Source organism: Rattus norvegicus, chromosome 18 (assembly GCF_021556685.1).
Source record: "Rattus norvegicus strain SHRSP/BbbUtx chromosome 18, alternate assembly SHRSP_T2T, whole genome shotgun sequence".
In the NCBI taxonomy this organism is placed as follows: Eukaryota; Metazoa; Chordata; class Mammalia; order Rodentia; family Muridae; genus Rattus; species Rattus norvegicus.
The window spans coordinates 71107681-71130000 of record NC_141551.1 but is presented as its reverse complement, the minus strand read 5'-3'; the positions used below and the strand labels follow the sequence as shown (position 1 = coordinate 71130000).

Genomic DNA, 22320 nt, shown 5'->3' with positions numbered 1-22320 from the left:
ACTGCCTTAGCCACTGTCTTATTGGTCGCTTAGGCTCTTGACTTCTTATGTTAAGCCTGTTTCAAGGTTATCTTTACATTCAATGTGTGTGCGCGCGCACACATGCACGTGTCATAGCTGGTATGCGAAGGTCAGAGGACAGCTTGTAGGAAACATTGGTTACCTTCCGCCATGTTGGATCAAACTCACTCAGACTTGGAAGAAGGCTCCTTTGCCTGATGATCCCTCTGGCTGGCCCATTAAGAGTACTTTTTCCTGTCCTCATTATTACTTTATGGTAGACACCCAGAGGTGCAATTGTTTGATGACTGTTAAGGTTAATTAAGTTTCCTCAGGAAAAATGTATACTGCCCATATATAAGAATGCCTGTCGCTGATGATTAAAAATTCCGTAGACCGATGAAAATGTATTTTCGTTCATTTAACTACTACCCGTATTAAGTTTGTGTTCTTTGGGGGGGTTTTCCTGAGGCAGGATCTCCCTGTGTAGCCCAGGCTGATCTAAAACTTGCAGTGAACCCTCTTTACCTCAGCCTCGGAGTCTTAGGCATGAGCCACTAGGCAAAGCCCTTTCCACATATTTATTGGCCGTTTTTGTTTGGACCAGTAACCCACCTCTTAAAGTCCTCCATTTTCGTTTGTGACGGGCTGGGTGCTGCTATTCCAAATTTGAGCATCCTGTGTATCAATGGTTCTCCACCTTCCTAATGCTGTGGCCCTTCAATACAGCTCCTCATATGGTGGTGACCATAAAGTTATTTTCTCTGCTACTTCCTAACTGGGCAATCGTGCTACTGCTGTGAATTGTCATGTAAATATCTGACGTGCAGGATATCTGATGTGGGACCCCTGTGAAAGGCTCGTTTGACCCCAAGGCTGAGAACTGCTACTGTATATCAAGCAATTACCCTCTGTCCTACTTCCCAAAGGCCTGATGCACCCTCCTCACACCACACACACACATACACACACACACACACACACACACACACACACACACACACACACACCAGTAGCTCTTCGTCGTTTTGTGCAACCTCTGTTTCTTCCCTGTAAAGTCCACCTTTCTCTGCCCCACAAGTGTGATTTCGCTCCATTTTACCCTTTTTGAGTTTCTGTTTTTCTCAATTGACTTTTTACTCCACCTAGGGTTCATCCTGGGGTCCGGGATGAATTGAGACTGTAGATCCTTTCCTCCCTGGTATTCGACAGCTGTGGCCCGGATACCGCATCTCCTCTACCCCTGATTTGTGGCCCTCTAGGGATCATATGATAAACCCTTGTGGATGCCAAATTTGTTTCTGGGCTGTCTGATCTAGCTCTCCATGCTTGGTCAATCCCATGGCCTTTTAATTATTAAAGCTTTTGGAATAAATTAAAAGTAATACAGCCCTTTCCAATGTAGTTGTGTCTTGGCTAGGGATTTCTCCCTATTATTCTTTCAAATTACTTTTAAGGTAATTTTTTTTTCAAGTCTCTACACCTATTGCCCTTGTCCCCTCCCACACATACACACACAAAAGCTCATGTTAGGCTTTTATAAATTAGTTTCTGATCATTAAAGTATCTCACTGGTAAGTTGTGTCAGGAAAGCAAGCTGTTGACTTTTATATATTAATTTAGTATCTTAATACTCATATTAATTAGTTATAGACCCTGATTAATCTTTATTAGAGGGTTCTCTTGGGTTTTTCATACATATAATCTAATAATTCTCTCTCCTTCCACCCATGGGCATTGCCACTGTTCCTCAGTCAGACCCCTTGATGTAATAGATTGCATTTATAGATTTCCTGCTGCTAAGTCATTCTGGCCTTCCTGGGATGAACGTGTACTTGGTTATAATGGGTCTGCTTGCTGGCATTTCATTTAGGACCGCCCCATCCATTCACATTAGAGAGGTCAGCCAGCACGCTTCCTTGTTTATGACTTACTTCGAGATGTCGCCTGTAGATGACTGGCTGGCGAGCCCCTTTTTCCTGAGTTTTTGGGTTCCCTTCCAAATGACAACAATTATCTCCATTATTCAAATAAGCTTGGATGAATTTCCCTATTAAAGAGTCACGACTTGAGAGGGCTCCCTATAAAGGTAATTCTTTCACAATTTTGTCTCAGTTCACGTCTTTTCATCTCTCCTGGTCTTGATTTCTTTCTTCTTTTTAGTAAGGTTGATGATATTCGTTGTTCGGAAACGTTACTCACCACACCGTGTCTTTCAACTTAACATAGTCAAACTTGATTCTGCCTTACCTCTTCTATGTTTGTTTTCATGTTAGTTTTTTTCTCCTAATTCTTCCTGCCAGCTTTTGTACGCAATTTTCTTTTTTTCTTTTTCTAATTAATTTCCAGTTTGGTCTCTGTTGTGTTCTCTCCTTTATTTCCTTAGCTAATGATGGTTTTCTAATTTTCCGGGGGGTAGAACTTTTGGCTAACACTGTCTGCTAGAAGTACAATACAACCTTCTCACGCAATTTTAGAAGTAATTATAGGTTCTACTTAATCTAGTATATCCAAATTTTCAGCATATACTAAACTTTTAAAAAATATTTGCTTTACGTACACGTGCATAAGTGTGAGTACACACAGGTGGCTGAAGGTGCCTGTAGTGGTGAGAGGCATCAGATCCCCATGGAGCAGTTTTGAGCCACCAAATGTGGGTCCTGGGCTTGAACTCTGGTCCTCTGCAAGAGTTCTTAACTGCTGTGCTATCTCTTCAGCCTACTCAACCTTTTTAAATGGCACATTTTACATTCTTTTTTCAATACTATCCTCAAAACCATTGTCTATTTCATAAATAAACACATTGTTTGGTGAGCACCTTCCCCCCACCCCCGCCGAACTTGAACCCAGGGCCTTGCGCTTGCTAGGCAAGCGCTCTACCACTGAGCTAAATCCCCAACCCCTCGGTGAGCACCTTTTAAGCACTCAGTATTCACACCTGACCAGCAACTATCGCTTGGGGAACATAGATTAGCACGCTGCGTTCTCTTGTTTAACAGCCAAAAGTTGGATAGTTAGTAGACGCGTTGACCTCTCATTGTAGCTTGAAGCACATCCCACAAGTGTTTTGTTTGGTGGTGGTTTGGTTTTCGAGTTTGGGTTTTTTGAGTCAGTATCTCTTTAAGTAGTCCTTCCCGGCTGTCCTGGAACACTCTACGTAGACTAGGCTGGCCTTGCATTCACAGAGATCCACCTGCTTCTAATACTGTCATCAGGTGACAGTATTATGTTTGGGAAATTATGGTAGAATCAATTCTCTGTGAGAATTGTCCTAATTTAGATGTATTAATTATATTACTCGAAGCACCAAAGTAGTTCATTCTTGGCCATGTGCTCTGAAATAAGTCATCGTTGGCTAAACATTCCCAGTGTAATGCTTTCTGGTTCCTCTTTGTCTCAATAGCTTTTACTACATTTTGAGTTTGTCCTATTATCTATTTATTATAAACAGTATTCTATCTTTATAAGTAATTATGGCTTTATCTTTTTTTAAAAGAGAATGCTGATTTTACTACTAATTTAGTTAGCTTCTTGTTTGTCCAGTTATTTTGACTCATTCATTATTTAATATACCCTGTTTTCAGTCTGCTACTGGTTCCTAATGTTAATTTTTTAATGCGCATTGTTTACATTTATTTATTGTGGGGGCAGGGCACACACATGCCACGGTACGCATGTGGAAGTCAGAAAATCACTTGCCGGGCTCCATTCTGTCCTTCCAACCCATGGGTTGAACTTGGTTACAAATGTCTTTAACCCTCTGAGTCATTTTGGCAACACAGTTTTAGTATCCCTTAAGGTACAGTTTTACTCGTATGTCTCTGGTTATCAAGCTAAGGGGAAAGGGGTTGACGTAAAAGTCTTCATGGTATAAATTAGGAAGTGAAGTTATCTTTCAGTCTTCTGACCCCTTCTCACGGTCTTAGCCAGTCTTTAGTAATTGGATTTTGCATTATTAAGTAACTATTACTATGGAATTATCATTTACGTTGTATTTAAAAATTAGAATTGAGCAGAGCATTGGTGGCACATGCCTTTAATCCCAGCACTCAGGAGCTGGAAGCAGTCAGATCTCTGAGTCCAAAGCCAGCCTGGTCTACAGAACAAGTTCCAGGACAGCCAGGGCTACACAGAGAAACCCTATCTCGAAGAGAAAAAAAAAAAGCCAAAATGAATTTTTTTAAATAAAAATTGAATATCTTCTCTTCTAAAAAATTTTCCTGGCTTTTGATTAACCATTTTAAAAACAACCTTTACCTGGCTTATTTCGACTCAACTCCATTAAGTCAAGCCTGGCTTCCATCTCAGTTTCTCCTTCCTGTTCTTCTGTGCCACGATTCCCTCCGAAGTAAGGCACATATTTTGTCGGCTAGAAGACCCATTCAAGAAAGTTTTTTTAATTTTTTGCTTTTAATAAGATAATATAAAACTGGCCATTTCAACCACCCTCAGTGCACCACTCGCCAATATAAAATGGTAAAAACAATGTTGTACAACAGAGCCCCCAAACCTGTTCATCTTACAAAGCTGAGACCCCGCTGACTCCTTCTGCACTTGGCAATTTCTGCTCTGCTTCCTGCACTGTCCCCTGACTGCCTGTCCCCTGACTGCCTGTCCCCTGACTGCCTGTCCCTTGACTGCCTGAGACCCTTGTCTGCCTCTGAGTATCCTAGCCTCCATCAAGACTCTGGCTTACAGCTAGGAACACTCCTACTTTTGATCTGCCGTAATCAGTTTCCCAGAGTCGGCTGGTGGCAAAGAACCTATCTCTCTTCATCAGAAGAGAGTTCAGAGCATCAGAAGTTCAGGGCCAACATGCTTTACCACGGCCCCTCGTGTACTGCCTGGCCCGGAGCACAATGATATTCTTATGAGAAGAATTAATGAATGGATGGATGGATGCATGACTGGATGAATAAACGGATGGATGGATGGATGGATGGATGGATGGATGGATGGATGGATAGATGAATGGATGGACGGACGGACAGATGAGTGAGTTAGTAAAGACTTCAGATTGTCCTACCGGGTGGGCACGCTGGCTTAACACTTGCTATGAAAGCCTGGTGACATGAGTTTGACCCCTCCAAACCATGTATAGGCAGAAGGAGGAAACTAACGCCAGAGTCGTCCCCTCCACACCATGGCACATACACCCCCACACACATACACACACATGCACACACACCAAGTAATAATAAATTAACAATTTTTTTTTCTGTTTTCTGTTAGGCAGTAGTGGGCAGGAGTTGTACCTTCTGCTTTGACCTAGCACAGGGGCTAAAGTGGGCCTTAGTTGTAGACTGTGGATCTGTATGGGCAAGTGGTGGTCTCCTTGACCCCCTGATAGGATGGTGATTTGAGAGTCAGACAAAGGAGGTGAAACTGAGCTGAACCTGGCGATAATGAGTCTGAGAAAGGTGCCATTCCCATCCCTTCCCACCAAACACACACACACACGCATGCACGCACGCACGCACGCTCACCTCGACTACCGCCATATACATCCCCAGTCCATAGTTTGGGACCTTCCAGCCCAGGCTGAGGGACATCTGTGAAGGAGGAAGATGGCCAGGTCTGAGCAACTCACAAAAGAAAAAGCTTTTCCCCCAACCCAGGGTGACCAGAAGTGGTGGTTCCTATCCTCTTTTGAAACACAGGTCAGCCTTTGGACTGAGCTGTGGTACAACTGGTGTTGCCCGGGCCCCTCCCAGCCCCAGTGAGGCTGACGCGCGCTCTCTTGTGCCTCTACAGAAGGACTTCACTGTGCGTGAGGAGCTACAGCAACAGGATGTGGAGCGCTGGCTGGGCTTCATCACCTTCCTGTGTGAGGTGTTTGGCACCATGCGGAGCAGCACTGGCGAGCCCTTCCGAGTGCTGGTGTGCCCCATCTACACGTGCCTCAGGGAGGTAAGAGCAAAGGCCGCGCGGCCTCGGTACTGCCCTGCCCACCTGTCCACACTAGGGGAAGCCGTGCCCTGCCCATATACACTGGAGAAAAACACAGGAGAGCAATGGCGTTGGGTTAAAGATTAAGAGAATGGATCCTTTGTAAAGGAGACGTCTGATTTCTCCGTGCGTCAAGAAATAAGCTTTCACTCAGACTTCAGTAATTCCTAATCTGGAATTTGGTAGAAGAGGTTTAGGGTGTGTCATAGCATTGAATGGATCTTTGGACTTAGTTTACCACTTTTTTTTTTTAATGTTTTACTTCTAAAGTTCATCTTTAAGAAGTAATAAATAGAGACGCTGGTGTATGACTCAGCAGATAAGAGCACTTAGTGCTCTAGGAGATACCGGTTCAGTTCCAAGCACCCACGCGGGGGTTGGTTCACGGCCGCTTGTAACTCCAGTGCCCTCTTGTGGCCTCTCTGGGTACTGCCACGGGTGGTGCGCATAAACTCATCACACATATAAAAATTATCGGTTTTAAAATAATAAATAAGAGAAGCCAAGAGGCTTTGGAGACAAGAGTTTGGGATGCCCGCACTTTCAGATATAAAAGCTCACCCTGTAATGTCGCCTGTGGCTGGTTGGGGGATAGAAGTAGACACTGGGAGGCCAGGGGGCAGGGAAACATCCCAGCTCCCATAAGAAGGGAGCGAGCTGGAGGGGTTGGGGGGGAGGCATCGGGGGAGGAGCTCTAGCATCCTTAAGAGCAGCAGCCACCCAGATTGGTTGATAGGGAACGGAAGTGAGGAGGGAACGATGGAGCGCCTGATTACCAGTCACAGGGCTGCATTCCCTGAGATGTGTCAGGAAGAGAGTCATTGTGGGAATGAGAGCCAGGAAAATAAGCCTGTGGACGTATATTTGGATCACTTGTTGGCTCTCCTCAAAGGCTGCCCTGAGGACGCTTGGCAGAAGGATCTGAAGTGCACAGGGGGTCCCATGGGGAGTGAGGCAACTACTTCAGTCAGGCACCTATAGGCACCCGAGGATCAAGGCTCGAGACGAGTGGTATCACGCAGCAAAATGGAACAAAGTCATGTCATATCTAGAGGGAGGAGGCAAGCCGGGAAGTAATGCCTCCAGGAAGCTCCAGAAAAACACGTGAAAAGCATCCCAGCATCCTTCAGTGGAAGCCTTGACTCCACCCATCCCTGTCCTCCCCTTCCCTGGTAGCCCTTAGAAGCCAGCAGGACACGGGAAGGGATGGGTGGAGAGCCAAAGGCCCTGGACAGCAAAGTGGCATGGGGGGTGGGGGGGGCGGGGGCGCTGGGAGTCCTGGGTCTCGGTCAGAGAGGCCAGCAGTGTGGGTGGGTTCTTCGGAGCATTTTCTGGAAGAAGCTACGGAGAACATGGACTGAAAGGAAAAGAGCAGAGTCGAGAGTCGTGCTTGTGTTTTAATAACTATATAAGCCATGTGAGCAAAATGAGTGTTTGGGGAGCATTCCCTTAGAGGACAGTGATGTGCTCATCCCATCCTAAAGCAGAACACACATCCCCCTCTGGTCACTTTTGAACCCACAGCACCGAGTCGCCCTACGCCGGTGGTCTCCGTTTCATTATGAATGTGCTTAACTTTAGAGATGCCGTGCTCATTCATTTCGTGGCCTCCCCTGATTTGATTTTACTCCTCGGGGCCTCAGTTCAGCGTGCAGTGCACCAGCAGCTTAGCCTTTTGTGTCCCTTCGGAGTGAGCAGAAGTCGTCCCTCACAGAGGCCCACTCCTGTCCGCGCGGCCATGTGCCCCCTATGAGCCACCTCGGTATAAGGGACAGTGACCTGGGGCTGTGACCTGAATTTCCCAGTTCCTTCTGCATGATCTGGGCCCCTCCTGCTGGTGTGATCACCTGCTCCTCCAGCAGGAAGCAGGGCTGTCTGGAGTGCTGGCCCTGGCTGCTGGGAGATTTTTCACACCACCTAAGGTAGTGCAAATTTTGGGGTGTGAGATCCGGAAGGTGCCAAGAGGTCTACACAGGCAGGGAGCAATGAGGCCTTCCTCATATACACTTGTTGAATGAGTTGAGCTTTGTGGGGGTTGGGGGGAGTGCGTATTTTGACCACACAGTGCTCATGGTCAGCTTGAGCAGTAAGCCATCTCTCTGTGACTTTCGGCATTTCGAACAAGAAGAAATCAGTGAGCCACCCCACCCCGGGGATCAAGCTACCCACTGCTGGCGTTCACCTTCATCGAGGCTTTAGCTGTACCCTCCTGGGGAAGAGATAGACTTTTCTCAATTGCAAAAGGGTCTCAGCACCTTGAGTTGGGTACTCTTGGTTGGTTACATATATGAGTACACTGTCACTCTCTTCAGACACACCAGAAGAGGGCGTCGGATCCCATCACAGATGGTTGTGAGCCACCATGTGGTTGCTGGGAATTGAACTCATGACCTCTGGAAGAGCAGTCGGTGCTCCTAACCACTGAGCCACCTCTCCAGCCCTACATCTTGCTGAGCTAGATATCTGAGAAAAACCATTTAAAGGAGGAAATTTTGATTTTAGTCCGGGGTTTTAGAAGGTTCCGTCCATGGTCATCTGGCTCTGTTGTTTTCATCCCCGTGGTGAGGCAGAACCATCATGGAGGAGGAGGACATGAGCAAGGAAAGGTACTCACCACGCGGCAGCCAGGGAGCAAAGAGAATAACAGGAAGGAGCCAAGACAGACACCTACATACATGTGTGTGTATTTGTGTGTGCCTTCCTGCCTTCCTGTTCATGTCTTGTGTTTGCTTAACATGTTCTTTTCAACTTACTTTCTGTGGATAAAGCGCTTGCCATGCGAATTCCAGGACTGGAGTTCAGAGTCCTCACGCCTATTTCAAAGCAGATGTGGTACAACTGTAACCCAGTGCTGAGGGGGCAGAGATGAGATTCCTGGGGTGAGCTAGCTCGCTACATACACTAGCCAAGTCCACAAGCTCTGGGTTTAGCAAGAGAGCCACCTTAACAAGGTGGAAAGTGACCCAGAAAGACTCCTAATGTCAACTCCCAACCTTCACATACATACTCATATGCATGTGAACACACATATACGTGCATGCATAACACACACACACACACACACACACACACACACACACAAAGAAAAGAGTCATTAATGTCATAATGCTAACATTTACAGAGATCTTCCCGCCTAACGATTCTTTCCCCCCCTCCCCCCGCCCGGAGCTGGGGACCAAACCCAGGGCCTTGCGCTTGCTAGGCAAGCGCTCTACCACTGAGCTAAATCCCCAACCCCCTGCCTAACGATTCTTAAGTGTAGATACGGTAGTGTTTTCTATATAGAGAGAACATAGAGCAGATCTGGGAAAGCAGAACATAGAGCTCATTTTTCTACCCAACTGCAGCATGCGCCACCCTCTGGTAAGCAAACAGCTCCATTTCACCTTCCTCCAGCCCCCGGAAACCATCCGTTCTCCGACTGAATTTGACTATCTTAGATACCCAATGAATTAGCATGGTTTCTGTTCCCGTTGTACCAGTCATTGACCGCCTTATTTAAAAAAAAGAGGAAGATTTATTTAGCTTACAGTTTTGGGAGGCTACAAGTCCAAGCTCCTGCAACTCTGTCACACGATGATGGGTGGCATCATGGCCAAGCACATGAAGAAGATCACAGAGCAATGACGGGAAACCAGAGAGTGATGCAGAGGTCAAAAGTCAGAGGTCAGGCCTGCCCTTTTTATAACAACTGGAGAACTCACCCCATAGCAATTCACCCCTTTAGGAGAATTCACACACACACACACACACACACACACACACACACACACACACACACACACCAGTGACACACACCATTATGCCTCCCCTTCTGAAAGGTTCTATGCCAATTCCCAACACTGCCACACTGGAGCCCAAGCTTCCAACGCATAAACTCTTAGAGGGTAAACCATAGCACCTGATCTGAGAGGAACCATTGGGTAATTACCTTCCTTGGCTGGCTTGTCTGACTTAGCATGATGTCCTTCAGGTTCATCTACACTGCTGGTATTGAGGGATTTGCCCTTTTAAACACTGCATAAACTTGTGCTCAAATCTGCATGCATGCCACGTCTTCTACACTCACGCACTGGTGGCCAGCGGTTCCGTTGTTTTTCACAGTGTGGTTCTTGTGACCACTACAGCAGTGAACACAGAGGGAGAGACCGTGATTTAGGCTCATCTGAATAAACCCAGGAATGTGGTTCTGTTTAGAATCTGCTGAGCAGCCTGGGTACTGTTCCCTACAGCCTTATTCCACAAACATCAACCAGGGGTTCCCAGTTTGCTGCAGCCCGGCTGGGAAATGCTGTCTCTGTTTTTGTGATAATAGGTATTTATTGAGCAGCTCACTGTTTGAATTGGAATTTCCCTAGTGACTGATGTTGAACATCTCCCATACCTGACAGCCATCTTGCATGACTTCTTGGGTGAAATGTCAAACCCTTTAGCTACTTTCTGACTTTGTTCCTAGGCTTTCTGCCATCAAGCCCTTGAAATGCCATAGGCCAATGGTTCTCAACCTGTGGGTCGCGACTCCTCTGGTGGTTAAGACCACCAGAAAACACAGGTATTCATGTTCTAGTTCATAACTAGCAAAATTACAGTTATGGAGTAGCAATGGAAGCAATGTTATGCTTGGGGGTCAGTAGAGCACGAGGAAATGTATTCAAGGATCACAGCATCAGGAAGGTTGAGAATCATTGCCTTAGATGTTTTGGGCAGTGCCGTTTTACTTGATGTCTGGTTTATAGTATAGCCTCACCCATCCCGTGGGCTGCCTCGCGTCTGTGGATCGTTTCCTTTCCTGGGTAAAAGGGTTTGGGGTTGACATAAGTCTACTTGGCTAGTTTTGCTTCACTGCCTAGACTTGTATTTCCATCCCAAACCCACTGCCCGATATAATGTCAAACATCTGTTCACCATGTTTTCCAATAGATTTATCATTTCAGAATCTTGCCCGTGTTTAACCGATGTTTTTATTCATAGAGAGCAGGTAGGGTCCAGTTTCACTCTTCTGCATGTGAATCTTCCCAGTACCACTTACTGAGGAGAACGTCTTTCCCCTTTGTGGAGCATCAGTTGGTATCTAGCTTTCTTCCCAGCCTCTCTACTTTGTTTCATAAATCTAGAAAGTCTGTTTTTATGCCAGGACCATGCCGTTTGGTTACCGTGGCTTTGTAATATATACTGAAGTCAAGCAACTGTGGCACCTTTAATTCTGTTCTCTGGTCAACACTGCTTTGATTATTTGGGGCCTTTTCGTGGTTCCATTTGAATTTTAGAATTTTCAAATTATTTCTGTAAAATCAAATGACTGCAATTCTTTTTTTTTAATTGTTTATTAGCTATATTACTTTACTTACATTTCAAAGGTTATTTCCCCTTCCCGGTTTCCTGTCCATAAGCCCCCATTCCCTCCCCTCCCCCTCCCCCATATGGGTATTTCCCCCCATACATCCCCCTTATTGCCGTCCCCCATATTCCCCTGCACTGGGGGTCCAACCTTGGCAGGACCAAGGGCTTCCCCTTCCACTCGTGCCCCAACAAGGCTATTCTCTGCTACATATGCATAGTTGGAGCCATGGGTCAGTCCATGTATAGTCTTTCGGTAGAGATTTAGTCCCTGGGAGCTCTGGTTGGTTGGCATTGTTGTTTTTATGGGGTTGCAAGCTCCTTCAACTCTTTCAATCCTTCCTCTAATCCCCCCACCCCCGCCTGCGATTCTTATGTAGACTGTATTGAATCTCTGCAGCACTGTGGTTGATGTAGACATTTGCACAACACTGAACCTTCCCATCCGAGGTCAAAAACAAGACAGGGATGCCGCTTGCTCTCCATACTTGTATTAAGCATGGTCCTAGAAGTTTCCAGAAGAATTAGATAGGAAAGTTAAATAAAAGGCACCCGCCTCCAGAAGGAAGTAGGGAAATTGCCCCTGCTTACAGACAAAAGATTTAGCTGGGCATGGTGGCTCTCGATGGTGATCTTAGCTCAGGACAAGCTAAGGCAATAGGATCATGAGTTCAAAGACAGCTCAGACTACACAGCAAGACTGAATCAAAAAGTCTAAAGATAGCCTTCAGAAACGTTACAAGCCAGGCATGGTGGCACCCGCAGTTAGTCCCAGTACTCAAAAGGCAGAAGCAGGTGGTTCTCTGTGAGTTTGAGGCCATCCCGATCTACAAAACAAATTCCACACCAGCCAAGGCTTCATGGGAAGTCCTCATCTCTCAATCAGTGAATAACTAAATAAAAAACCAAATTCGATAAAGTCACACGATGCAAAATCAGCTTGCATCTCTAAAACTGAAGGAGGAAATTAAGACCAGGATCCCACTTACAAACCCATTCAAAAGAATAAAACGATTTGACTAAAACATTGTAAAAAAAAAATATTTCAGAAGTCACAACTTGTAAGACACCCCACTCGAGCCTTAACGGAACTCTCCGTGCACCTAGCCCAGTCCTCAGGCAAACTGACAGGGAGGGCTCCACAGACAGGAACTTCCAGCGACTGACCGAGCCATGAGTATCCCTCATGGCAGTTGGCATCTCTGGGCTAGCCTGGCAAACGCTGGGTCTGACTGGTCCTGCACCCTCCATCTACGGCCTTCAAGGTCCACCATCACCTTCTGGCCTCAGGAGCGTGTTCTCTAGACTCCCTTGGGTGATTATTAAACACCTCCCTCTGGGCCCCTTACTTGAAGGGCTGGAAATTCCTGTGGTAGGGGAATTTTTCAGCTTCGCGCCTGAGTCTCCTCACTTCCTTTCATCCTTTCTCCCTCCCCCAAACACCCCACCTTCCCTCTCTCACCTACGGGTGCCCAGCCCCTCTCTATTGGTAACTCACCTCCTGCCCCCTCAGAATCCCGCAGCCTCAGGCGCAGGTCAAGAGTGCAGCAGAGGGGAGGAGGTGGAGGTGGGGGTGGGGGTGGGGGCTCTCTGCCTGCAATCTTCCGTACCTGCCCTACCTCCCCAGCTCGCCCCTCCACCTGTCCCTCCGTGCTTTTCCTGTGGAGAGACAGACACCCCCCCCCCAGACGCAGCAAGCAGCAAGCTGGGCTGCCAGAGGAGTCAGATGAGCAGGGAGGGAGAACAGAGGCCAGCGAGTCAGTCTCATCAGGAAATGAAACTGCTCTGTACAACAATGGGGGGAGACACTTTCTGAACTTTGTGCGTGAGCGTGCATTCAATTGCTTGCATTGTTTTGGCTCCAGGGAAATCTGACCTCGGAAAAGGCCGAGATGAAGTGGGTGTGGGTAGACTCGGCTAATGCAGGATACTCTTCAAGGGCACCTTGCCAGGAGGACCACTCCTGACTTCCCAGAGCAGGGGGATGGGACTGCTTGGCAGCCTAGCCGGGGCCAAAAGAAGCCCAAGGTAGGCTGTGCTCTGGGCTCCCCTCGGGGAGGGGAGATTTATTGGCCGGATCCATGGGAAATGATCTTCACCCTGCACCTCTGGAAGTTTTACAAAATTGCGAATTCCCAAATCGGCCCTTGCCCCTCTCCCTCACCCAGTAAAACCAAACTTCCTGGGGATGGGGTAGGGTTGTGAGGATGGAAGCTTTTCAAGTTGATTCTGGTCTGTGGCCATGGAGCAGTCACAGGAGCGGCCACGTCCCAGGTGCATTTAGTGAGCAACTACAGAGCAGGCAAAAGCATTTCAGGAGCACCTGGCCTTAGGCTCTGAGGCCCGAGTGAGTTCGAATCTCAGCGGCTGAACTTCCTGCCTGCAGAGTTCTAACTTACTGTATCAGGCCATCTTTTTTTTTTTTTTTTTTTTTTTTTTTTTTTTTTTTTTTTTTTAGCATAGGAATGTTCTGTTAGGACCTCAAGTAAGCCAGGCACTCATAAGAAGCAAGTGACATGTGACATGTGGCAGTTCTATCGTGACCCATCATAGTGTGTGCTGTGGTGCAGCATGTGTGTGTCTCAGGCATGAGTTGAGACGATGCTTAACTCAGGAGGCCACTGAGCGAGGCCATGTTCCTAACTGGGCATCCAGACCCCCAGTGTCAGACGATGCCAGGCATCCTGCCCCAGATGTATATGGGTAAACTCTTATTCTTCCTGTCTTAGCTCTTGCTCACACCCTCCCTTCATGATAAGAGACTTTTGGGGACCTCACATTCGTGATCCCTTGCTGCAGTCTCCAGGGTGCTGAGATTAAAGGCCACCAAGCCTTTCATTTTGCAATTCTTACAGTGTCCTGAAGAGCTAACTTCTGCCCAAGGCTGTCAGCATCCACCCTCTGTCCTCTGGCATGTTGTGGTAATGGCTTGTGACCCCTCCCCAGTTACCTCAAATCATTTCCTTCTTCCGTTGGTACAGAGAGGCTAAGTCTCACCCACCACAGAATTGTAGGATTCCATGCTCTTTCTTGAGTTTCGGTGTTCCTTTGTTGGTGGCAGGGTCTCATGTAGCCCAGGCTGGCCTCTAAATCACTATGTAGCTAAGAATGGCCCTATACTGTGGCTCCTGCTTCTATCTCTCTCAAGGGCTGGGATTACAGTCCTGCCCCACCACCCCAGGCTGTGTTCAGGCTAGGCCGTGAACTGGTCTGACTGCAGAGTTTTCCTGTTACCCCAGGAGGGAGGATGATTACGTTCCCTACCCCTTTCAACGTGGCAACCGCATCTGCAGAAATGACACAGCCCAGAACATGTATGGTGGATTGGGAGCCGGATGACTATGGGGAAAAGAGGGTAGATGGGGACTAGGGAACTGCTGGGGACAAAGAGGAGAGGCTCTTACCAGACGCACTCCAGTGTTCGCAAGACAGCTAAGAGTGTATAAAGCCTTAAGCCATGAGTGCAATACCAGAAAGGAGAGTGTCAGATTCATTCAACTAACAACAAGAAAAATACTACTTCCTTATTGGACTAAAATGCTCAGAGACAAGGAAGTCACCTAAGTTTGGAGACAGGACCCTAGAGAACTCAAGCACTGAGGCAAATGTAGTGTTACAAAATTGGGGTCGGGGGACATGACAAGGGAAGGGAATGGTGGAGCCCTAGGGCCATCTGAGCAGAGAGTGGGTCCTAGTCCCTCACTGCTGTGGAAAGTGTAGGGTAACAGTCAGACAGTGCACGAAGGGAGGAAGGGAAGCCTGTAAAACCAGGAGGCTCTTTCTCCTTGAACAGTTTTGTTTTGTTTTGTTTTTTCACCTCTAATCTTAGGTCCAGAGTCCTGGCAGAATGTTTCTCTGAGCATGCAGCCTCCCCAGGCCAAGCCCTGAGCTCTTGGTCTAACATCAAGAGTCCCTACAGGTTCCAAGGCTCAGGTTATGAAAGCCCAGGTTTAACCCTTCCTGGAACCCTGCTAAAGTAACCCACACATGTTTAGTCCCCACCCCCACCCGAGTCTTCCTCTCTGCTGCTTGGCACACATAGTCTGGTCGCTCTTGGTACGATACCGACCTGTGCAGAACACCCGACTGCCACCGCCACTGCCACTGCCACCAAACATCCGCCACATCCACATGCAGAGGCAGTGCCTTTGAGATAGCCTCAAAATACAGCAGGAGCTCCCACCCAGCCCCCCAGCCTTTCCACCCTTTCCCCACCCCCACCCCCACCCCATAACCGTTCTGCTTCCTTAGCCAGGCTGAGCACACTGAAATGTGAAATTTGAAGCCAGTGTTCCCCTTAGCAACCATGGTAACACAGGATCTGATAGAGAGCCCGCAGTTATAAAACTACCAGCTTCCACCAGACACCAGTTTCCAAAGGGAAACCAGTCCCCACACCAGAACCATTTTTAAACCATCTTCAAACTTCAGAGATGGCCAGCACACTCCCAGTGCAGCATGGCTCTGTGGGAGGCTGTCACAGGAGACTGGCTTCTGGAAAGTGGCGTGAGGCAGCTTTGGGTACATTCTCTGAAGCAGAGAATGCCTGTGGTTCAAGGAACAATAAACTAGCCCTATCAAGGGTATATTGGTGAGGGCCATTTTTCTAATTGCACCAACTCTTTGACATTTTTAAGTCAGGGTGAGTGGCAGAGCCCCTGTGACCCTGCCCTTCTGGGTCCCTTCTGGAGAGTTCTCAGCTTCATATCACCTGGGGAACAACGACTTGGTCTTTCTTCTCTTTGTGAAAATCAGTAAGGGCTACTATAGGGAGGGGGAGACATGGCGTGGTTAAAACTTTTCCCCTTACAATCGGGAAAAGCCCCGCATCTCGGTTCCCAGTCTCAGTGTTCTCCGTAGGAGGTATCATCCTTGAGATGAAGCAGGGGCGTGGCGATGTGCTCGCGGAGCCTCCAGCCAGTTCTCCGCGGAGCCCCGCCTCCCCATCCCAATAAGAGCCTCCCCTGCCCTCCCTCTCCTGTTCCTCCCTGCCTTTTGTCTCCCGGGGGCCATGCCTTGTAATTTGAAAAATATTCTAACTTGGTAATTAGTGTCTAAACTTCGAGAGCGCCCCCATCCTGCATCTGCAGAGCCAGCTGAAGGCGGGCCAAGATGTGAGTGCAGAGAAGCTAAAAGGAGGCGCGGACTTTTCGAGATGGTCCCTTAGCTTAGCTGGACTTGTAAGTTTTGTGGGGTGGTTAAAACCACACATGAGTTGCCCTCGCCACACCCCCATACCCACCTTGGCCATTTCCCAGCAGATCGATGACAGGGTCCCTTCAGCTTCACAGAGAAATAATCTGGGGGGGGGGGGAAGAGAGAGAGAGAGAGAGAGAGAGAGAGAGAGAGAGAGAGAGAGAGAGAGAGAACGAATAAGAACATACAAACATTTTTTAAATATGGGTTTTTTTTTTTTTTGGTTCTTTTTTTCGGAGCTGGGGACCGAACCCAGGTCCTTGCGCTTCCTAGGCAAGCGCTCTACCACTGAGCTAAATCCCCAACCCCTTAAAATATATATTAAGAGGGGGACTTAGAGAGCATTGACTCTTCCAGAGGACCTGGGTTTGATTCCCAACCACCTGTAACTCCAGTCCCAGGGGATCCACTGGCCTCCATGGGCACCAGGCAGGCAAGCAAAACACTCTGAAGGAGAAGAAAGGCATAGAAAATAGCTATTCAGGAGGCTGAGGCAGAAACACCAGAAGTTCAACCTTGGGTTAAAGAGGGTTCAAGGCCAGGTTGGACAATTCAGTAAGACCTTGTCTCAAAATAAAAGGTAAAGAGAGCATACATGAGAAAGATCTGGGTTCTGGGGTCAGTACCTATTACTGAGAGGAGAAGGGAGGAGGGAAGGGAGAAGGGGAAAGGAGGAGGGAAGGAGGAGGGGAAGAGAGGAGAGAAGGAAGGAGGAAGGGAGGAAGGAAAGGGAAGTGGAAGGTGTCATGAGTCTATTATGTTAGAAACATAATAGATATGTTTCTGTCCTTCTAATTTACTAAATTGTATAAAATATATTCATAAATGACATATTGGCTACAATTTGCACCGCATAACTCTAATTTCACTTCACTAACCATTAGCAATATTAGGTTCTTTTATTCCAATTTTTAAAAAGTTTCCTAGATTTACTCAATTTACCTCATGGGTATGAACGTTTTGAGTGCAGACATGTATATGTACCTCACGCGCGCCTGTCGAATTTCCTGGAATTGAGGTTATACCGGTGGTTGCGAACCACGATGTGGGTGCTGGGAATCAAACCCAGGTCCTGTGCAGGAACAAGTGCCCCTTTTTATGGAGCCATCTCTCCAGCCCATATTTCTATATCTTTAGTTGCTAATATCAACTCTCAGGTCATATGTTATCACTCAGGGACAAGAGAGAGAGAGAGAGAGAGAGAGAGAGAGAGAGAGAGAGAGAGAGAGAGAGAGAGGGAATGAATATGAAGTGCAGCTAAGAAAGGTCAAGGAAGCCTCTAAGTTAGGCTGCTTGCGTCCCAGAGCTGTTCAGGCTCAGAGAAGCCAGATGTGGGTCCAGGTGACAGGCCTCTTCAAAGGCCAGTCTGAAGTAGGCTGAGCCTCAGGGGCAGGAGAAACTATAGTCAAGCTAGCCGTGAGTAGGTCAGCCTCCTGGGCGCGCTGCAAGTATTCAGGAGTTCCTCCTTCTACACTCTCAGGCGAGAGGGTAGTACACCTGGGTAATCAATAAGCTCGTGTGCTCGGCGTTTCCCCTATCAGTGCAGTTTCAGGCCATTACTGATTGGCACGATTGGCTATTGATTAGTTTGTACTTCTCACTGTTTTGGCAAGTGGTGGTTATTTGTTTGTGTAAGCAAGATGCGGATTTGCTCTTTCTTGGTACTTATCCCCAAAATGGAGTGACTCTTGTTTACTGCTGCCCTACAGCAGGGAGTCATTGTAGTCTGGGCACAGCCTGAAGGGACATCATGACCTGGAGTAGGCCCAGCCAATTCTCTAGGGCTGGGAAACGGATGCTAGCGCTAAGAGCTGGGAATGCCTGAAGCACGGAGACACGGACGACCTGTGATGTTCCCAGCTTTCCCTGGCTCTGCAGACCCCGTAGGTCACAGTTAGCTCCATTTCCATCACCCCTACCATGGGCTGGACACGGTACTCAGAGTACACACGTGAAAAATCCAAGGGAGCCTCGGTCCTCCTAGGAGAGAAACCCAGAAAGCACAGCCCCTCCTCCTATCTCCTTAGACCCAGCTAGAATCCAGGTCCCTTTTGATAGGTCTGGGTCAGTAGGCACAGGGCTGTGACTTCTAGTCACGAGCTAAGCCCAGCCCTAGAAGAGGAAGCTTAAAGGAGAAGCCTGTTCTGGGCAAGAGGGCCACTTATAAAGATGGTGGATTTGAAGCTGACACACTGGCACTTTCCCCTCTCTGACCTTCAGGCTCCCTGTCAGGCACAGGCTAAAATGCACATCGGTTTGCTCATTACAAGCTAACTTCCTCTCTATAGCTCCCTGTCTGTCCCTCTATACCTCCGAAAAGGGAAGAAGGCAAAAAAGGGACCCCTTTAGGTATATAAGATGAAGCGTTTTCTGAGTGAGAAAAAATAAGGTGAGGGAAGCTCGTTAAACAAGCCTTTGCACACATCCTGTGCCTGCTCTGCTCTCTAGACATTCTGATCTCTGTTTAGCTCTCAGTTCCTCAGAAGGGTCCCGACAACTCCCATACCATGCCCTAGTTGGCTACCTGTCACTGTCCTCAGCCTGCCTTCTTTCTCTTCATGACAATACTTGCTGTTACCGCAGGTTTTCTTTGTCAATCAGTTTTGGGTTTTTGTTTTTGTTTTTGTTTTTGTTTTTTTTTCTACCGTGGGAACTCTAGAGGCAGGAAATGTATCTATTCATAGCTACATCCCCAGTGGTGTCTGACATAATGGTAGGTACTCGATAAAGACTCATTGAAGAAACAAAATAACTTGTCTAGACCGAGCAAACAGAAGACAATGGTGGGTCAGTCAGTCAGCCTTTCAAAGAGGAGTCTGGGGGAACTTCTCAGAAAAGAACGCAGGAGCCTCAACTGAGGCATAGTGGAAAGTGGTCTTTCGTCAGCATCAGTCAGTCCACCACGCTCCCTGGGAGATGGTAGATCTCATTCACTCGCCCAGAGTCAGGATCCCTCAAGCCAGAATCTTTAAGTGAGAACAGAGGGGTTCCAGCAAAGCTTCTGGGAGCCTCCCCACCCACCCAGGGCATTCAATAACCACCTGCTGGTGATTATCTAAGGGAGCCCCAGCCTACACCCCTGTGTCACTACCATCAAGAGGAATGAGAGGGAGTTCCCTAGGCTCAGGAGGTCCCCTGGAGGTCAAGGATAGAAGAAAGTGGAGGGATGGAGTGGCTGAGAGAGAACGCCATAGTGGCAGCTGCAGTCACTCTGAGAAGCATCATAGCTCTTACCAATCCAGCAGACTCTCAACCACGGATCCACATCCAGTATCCCCATCATAGGAAGACACATCTGCAGATTTCAATTTTTTTTTTTTTTTGGTTCTTTTTTTCGGAGCTGGGGACCGAACCCAGGGCCTTGTGCTTCTTAGGCAAGCGCTCTACCACTGAGCTAAATCCCCAACCCCGCAGATTTCAATTTTTGTTTGTTGTTTTTGTTTTTTTGTTTGTTTGTTTGTTTGTTTCCGAGATGGGGTTTCTTATAGCCCTGGCTGTCCTGGAACTCACTCTGTACTCCAGGCTGGCCTCGAACTCACAGAGATCAGCCCGCCTCTGCCTCCTGAAGGCTGGGTGTACACCACAACCTCCCGGCTTGCAATTTTCAATCTTCTGGTAGCCACATTTGAAGCTCCCCAAGGGGAAGGTGGGTGAGTGTGTGAAATATTTTGTTATCAATGATATCCAAATAATTATGTCACATCACGTAACCAATAGTAAAAGTTACCAATGAAAAAATTGTGTTGCTATTAGTTTTTTGGTTGTTTTGTTTTGTTTTGTTTTGTTTCTTTTTGTTTTCCCAGACAGAGCCTGGCTCTGTAGCCCAGGCTAGTCTGGCTCTATAGCCCAGTCTGGTCTCAAACTCTCTGTGCTCCTGCATTGTCCTGAGAGCTAAAATCACTGTAGCAATCCATACTTTTGTGTGTATGAACTAAGTCAGTCTTTGAAACTTGGTGTACGTTTTACCGTGCCGGCACCACTCACTCAGTTTGGGGCCAGACACCTTGTAAGTTCTCAAACCACACGTGGCTGGTGGCTATGGTATGGAGGCTAGTTAGAGATTGTCAGGCTTGTGGGTCAACTTTGGAGGCCAGAAGTTACAAAAGTACCATTTACAGTGTCCCTCTCTCTGACCACCCAGCAGAAATGGGGAGCAGTAAGAGCTGAACCCTAAGGCTCACAGCCAGCTGTCGGTGGGGGTCTGTGGAAAGCAATTCTTCAAGCCCTGACGGACAAAGCAGAGGGAGGGGGGAGGTGGGCAGAGGAAGGGAGAAGGGCCCTGCCTGGGGTGACACAGCAGGAGAGGGCTCAGAGGAGGACCCACAGTGGGGATCAGTGCCAGTGGCTCCCTACGGTGCCCCGCATGGAGAAGGCACAATCGGCCTCTTTCTTTCACTGCCCTCTTGACTACTTAGGGCGACCATTTCTGTAATTAAGACTGGCTCCCTTACTCAGGGGTATTAAAACATAACAAGTATTTGCTGCATCTGGTTTCCCAGGGTTGAAAGCTAGCTAGACTTAGGAAGGGCAAACACTCTTTGGAAATGCAAACACACTTGCAGTAACAAATTCTCTTTGAATCAAGGCTGAAGCTCTTCTTAAAACAATTAGTCCTGAGACTAGAACCTTAGGTACAACTCTCCCGTTGTTTGGTTGTTTGGCTCAAGGCGCTTCACCCATAGGGGGATATGACCAGTCCTGGGACTGGGGACAGGAAGGGAATGAATTGGTCTGCTGCTTTTGAGTCTGGGCTGGCCTGCGTTCCGCTTGGTTTGGAAATGTTAGTCAGAGGAGAGTTTGAGGTGTGGGGAAGGGCAGGGAGGATGTGGTTTGGGCAAGGGGAGTCCAGAGGCTTCCCTGGGCTTGGCCCAGTGCCATGGGAAGTCTCAGAAGCTCTGCGGGCCACACTGAAGTGCCCTGCCTGGCTAGAGCTGAGGGCATGGCCAAGGATTAGCTGACTGGAGAGCAATTAGATGAGGTGGGGCTGGGAAAATACCTGGAATCCCAGGGCTGGAGTCAAAACTTGCTTGGCTAACCTTGGGGGAAGTGGGGTCTGGGGAGTAAATGTGGCCTCTTGCAGATGGGTAGAAGTGGATTATAATGTCCGGGGGGGGGGGGTGTCAGGGGAGCTTGCAACACTCTGAGAAAGAGGCTTTCCCCTTGATGACCACTGCTAAATACCTCTCCAGCCTGCTCACATTCCGGCCCAGACCCGTGGATTTTTCCTGTCATAGCTGTATGGTCTTGGGAAGTGTGGTATGAAGTGCCCCTTCCAGGGACATTCACACTGGGGAAGGAGAGGTGAGAAAAGTGGGTGCCCTGAAGGAAAGGGGTGCCGAGCTGTCTGAAAGGTTGCAGGGAGGATCATTAGCCCTGCTAAGAACCTGCTGCCCAGAAAACCCCGGTCAAACTTTAAAGTTTGCCTGAATCCTGTCCCCTGCGCAGGGGAGCGGACTTCCACCCAAGGCCCAAACTCTATGTGAATTCGGGTGTGCGTGCAGGTGCTGGGGGGTCTTGATTGCTTAAATAGAAGGCTTCAGGGTCACCACCTGCAGAAGGCTGAGGGCTGATCAGTCCAGAGCAGGGATCCCTTGGTTCCAAAAAGCTTCCAGTGGCTCCTCTTCCCTCCTCACCCCTCCCCACTACTTCCCTCCACAGAGCCTCCTCCACAGAACCATATAGTAAAGACTTTCTGGGCTTGTGGGCCAACGTGCAAAATCCAGTCCAAGCACATCCTATGCCTTAAAGTACAAGCAACTGTCCTCGTGGCCCCAGAGCAGCTTAAACAGTGATCATGTGTGACTGAATCTATGGACACTAAAGTCTGAATCATGATCT

The 22320-nt window shown here is 48.0% G+C and overlaps 1 protein-coding gene across 19 annotated transcripts in view; it reads left to right on the top strand.

The window, feature by feature from the left end:
* Window positions 1–22320, top strand: part of Ctif (cap binding complex dependent translation initiation factor) — a 271222-nt gene that overhangs the window by 223002 nt on the left and 25900 nt on the right. For all 19 annotated transcript variants that reach the window (NM_001108891.2, XM_087593243.1, XM_087593235.1 and 16 more), the window contains 1 exon segment: window positions 5755–5910. In NM_001108891.2, the coding sequence (NP_001102361.2) occupies window positions 5755–5910 (156 nt within the window).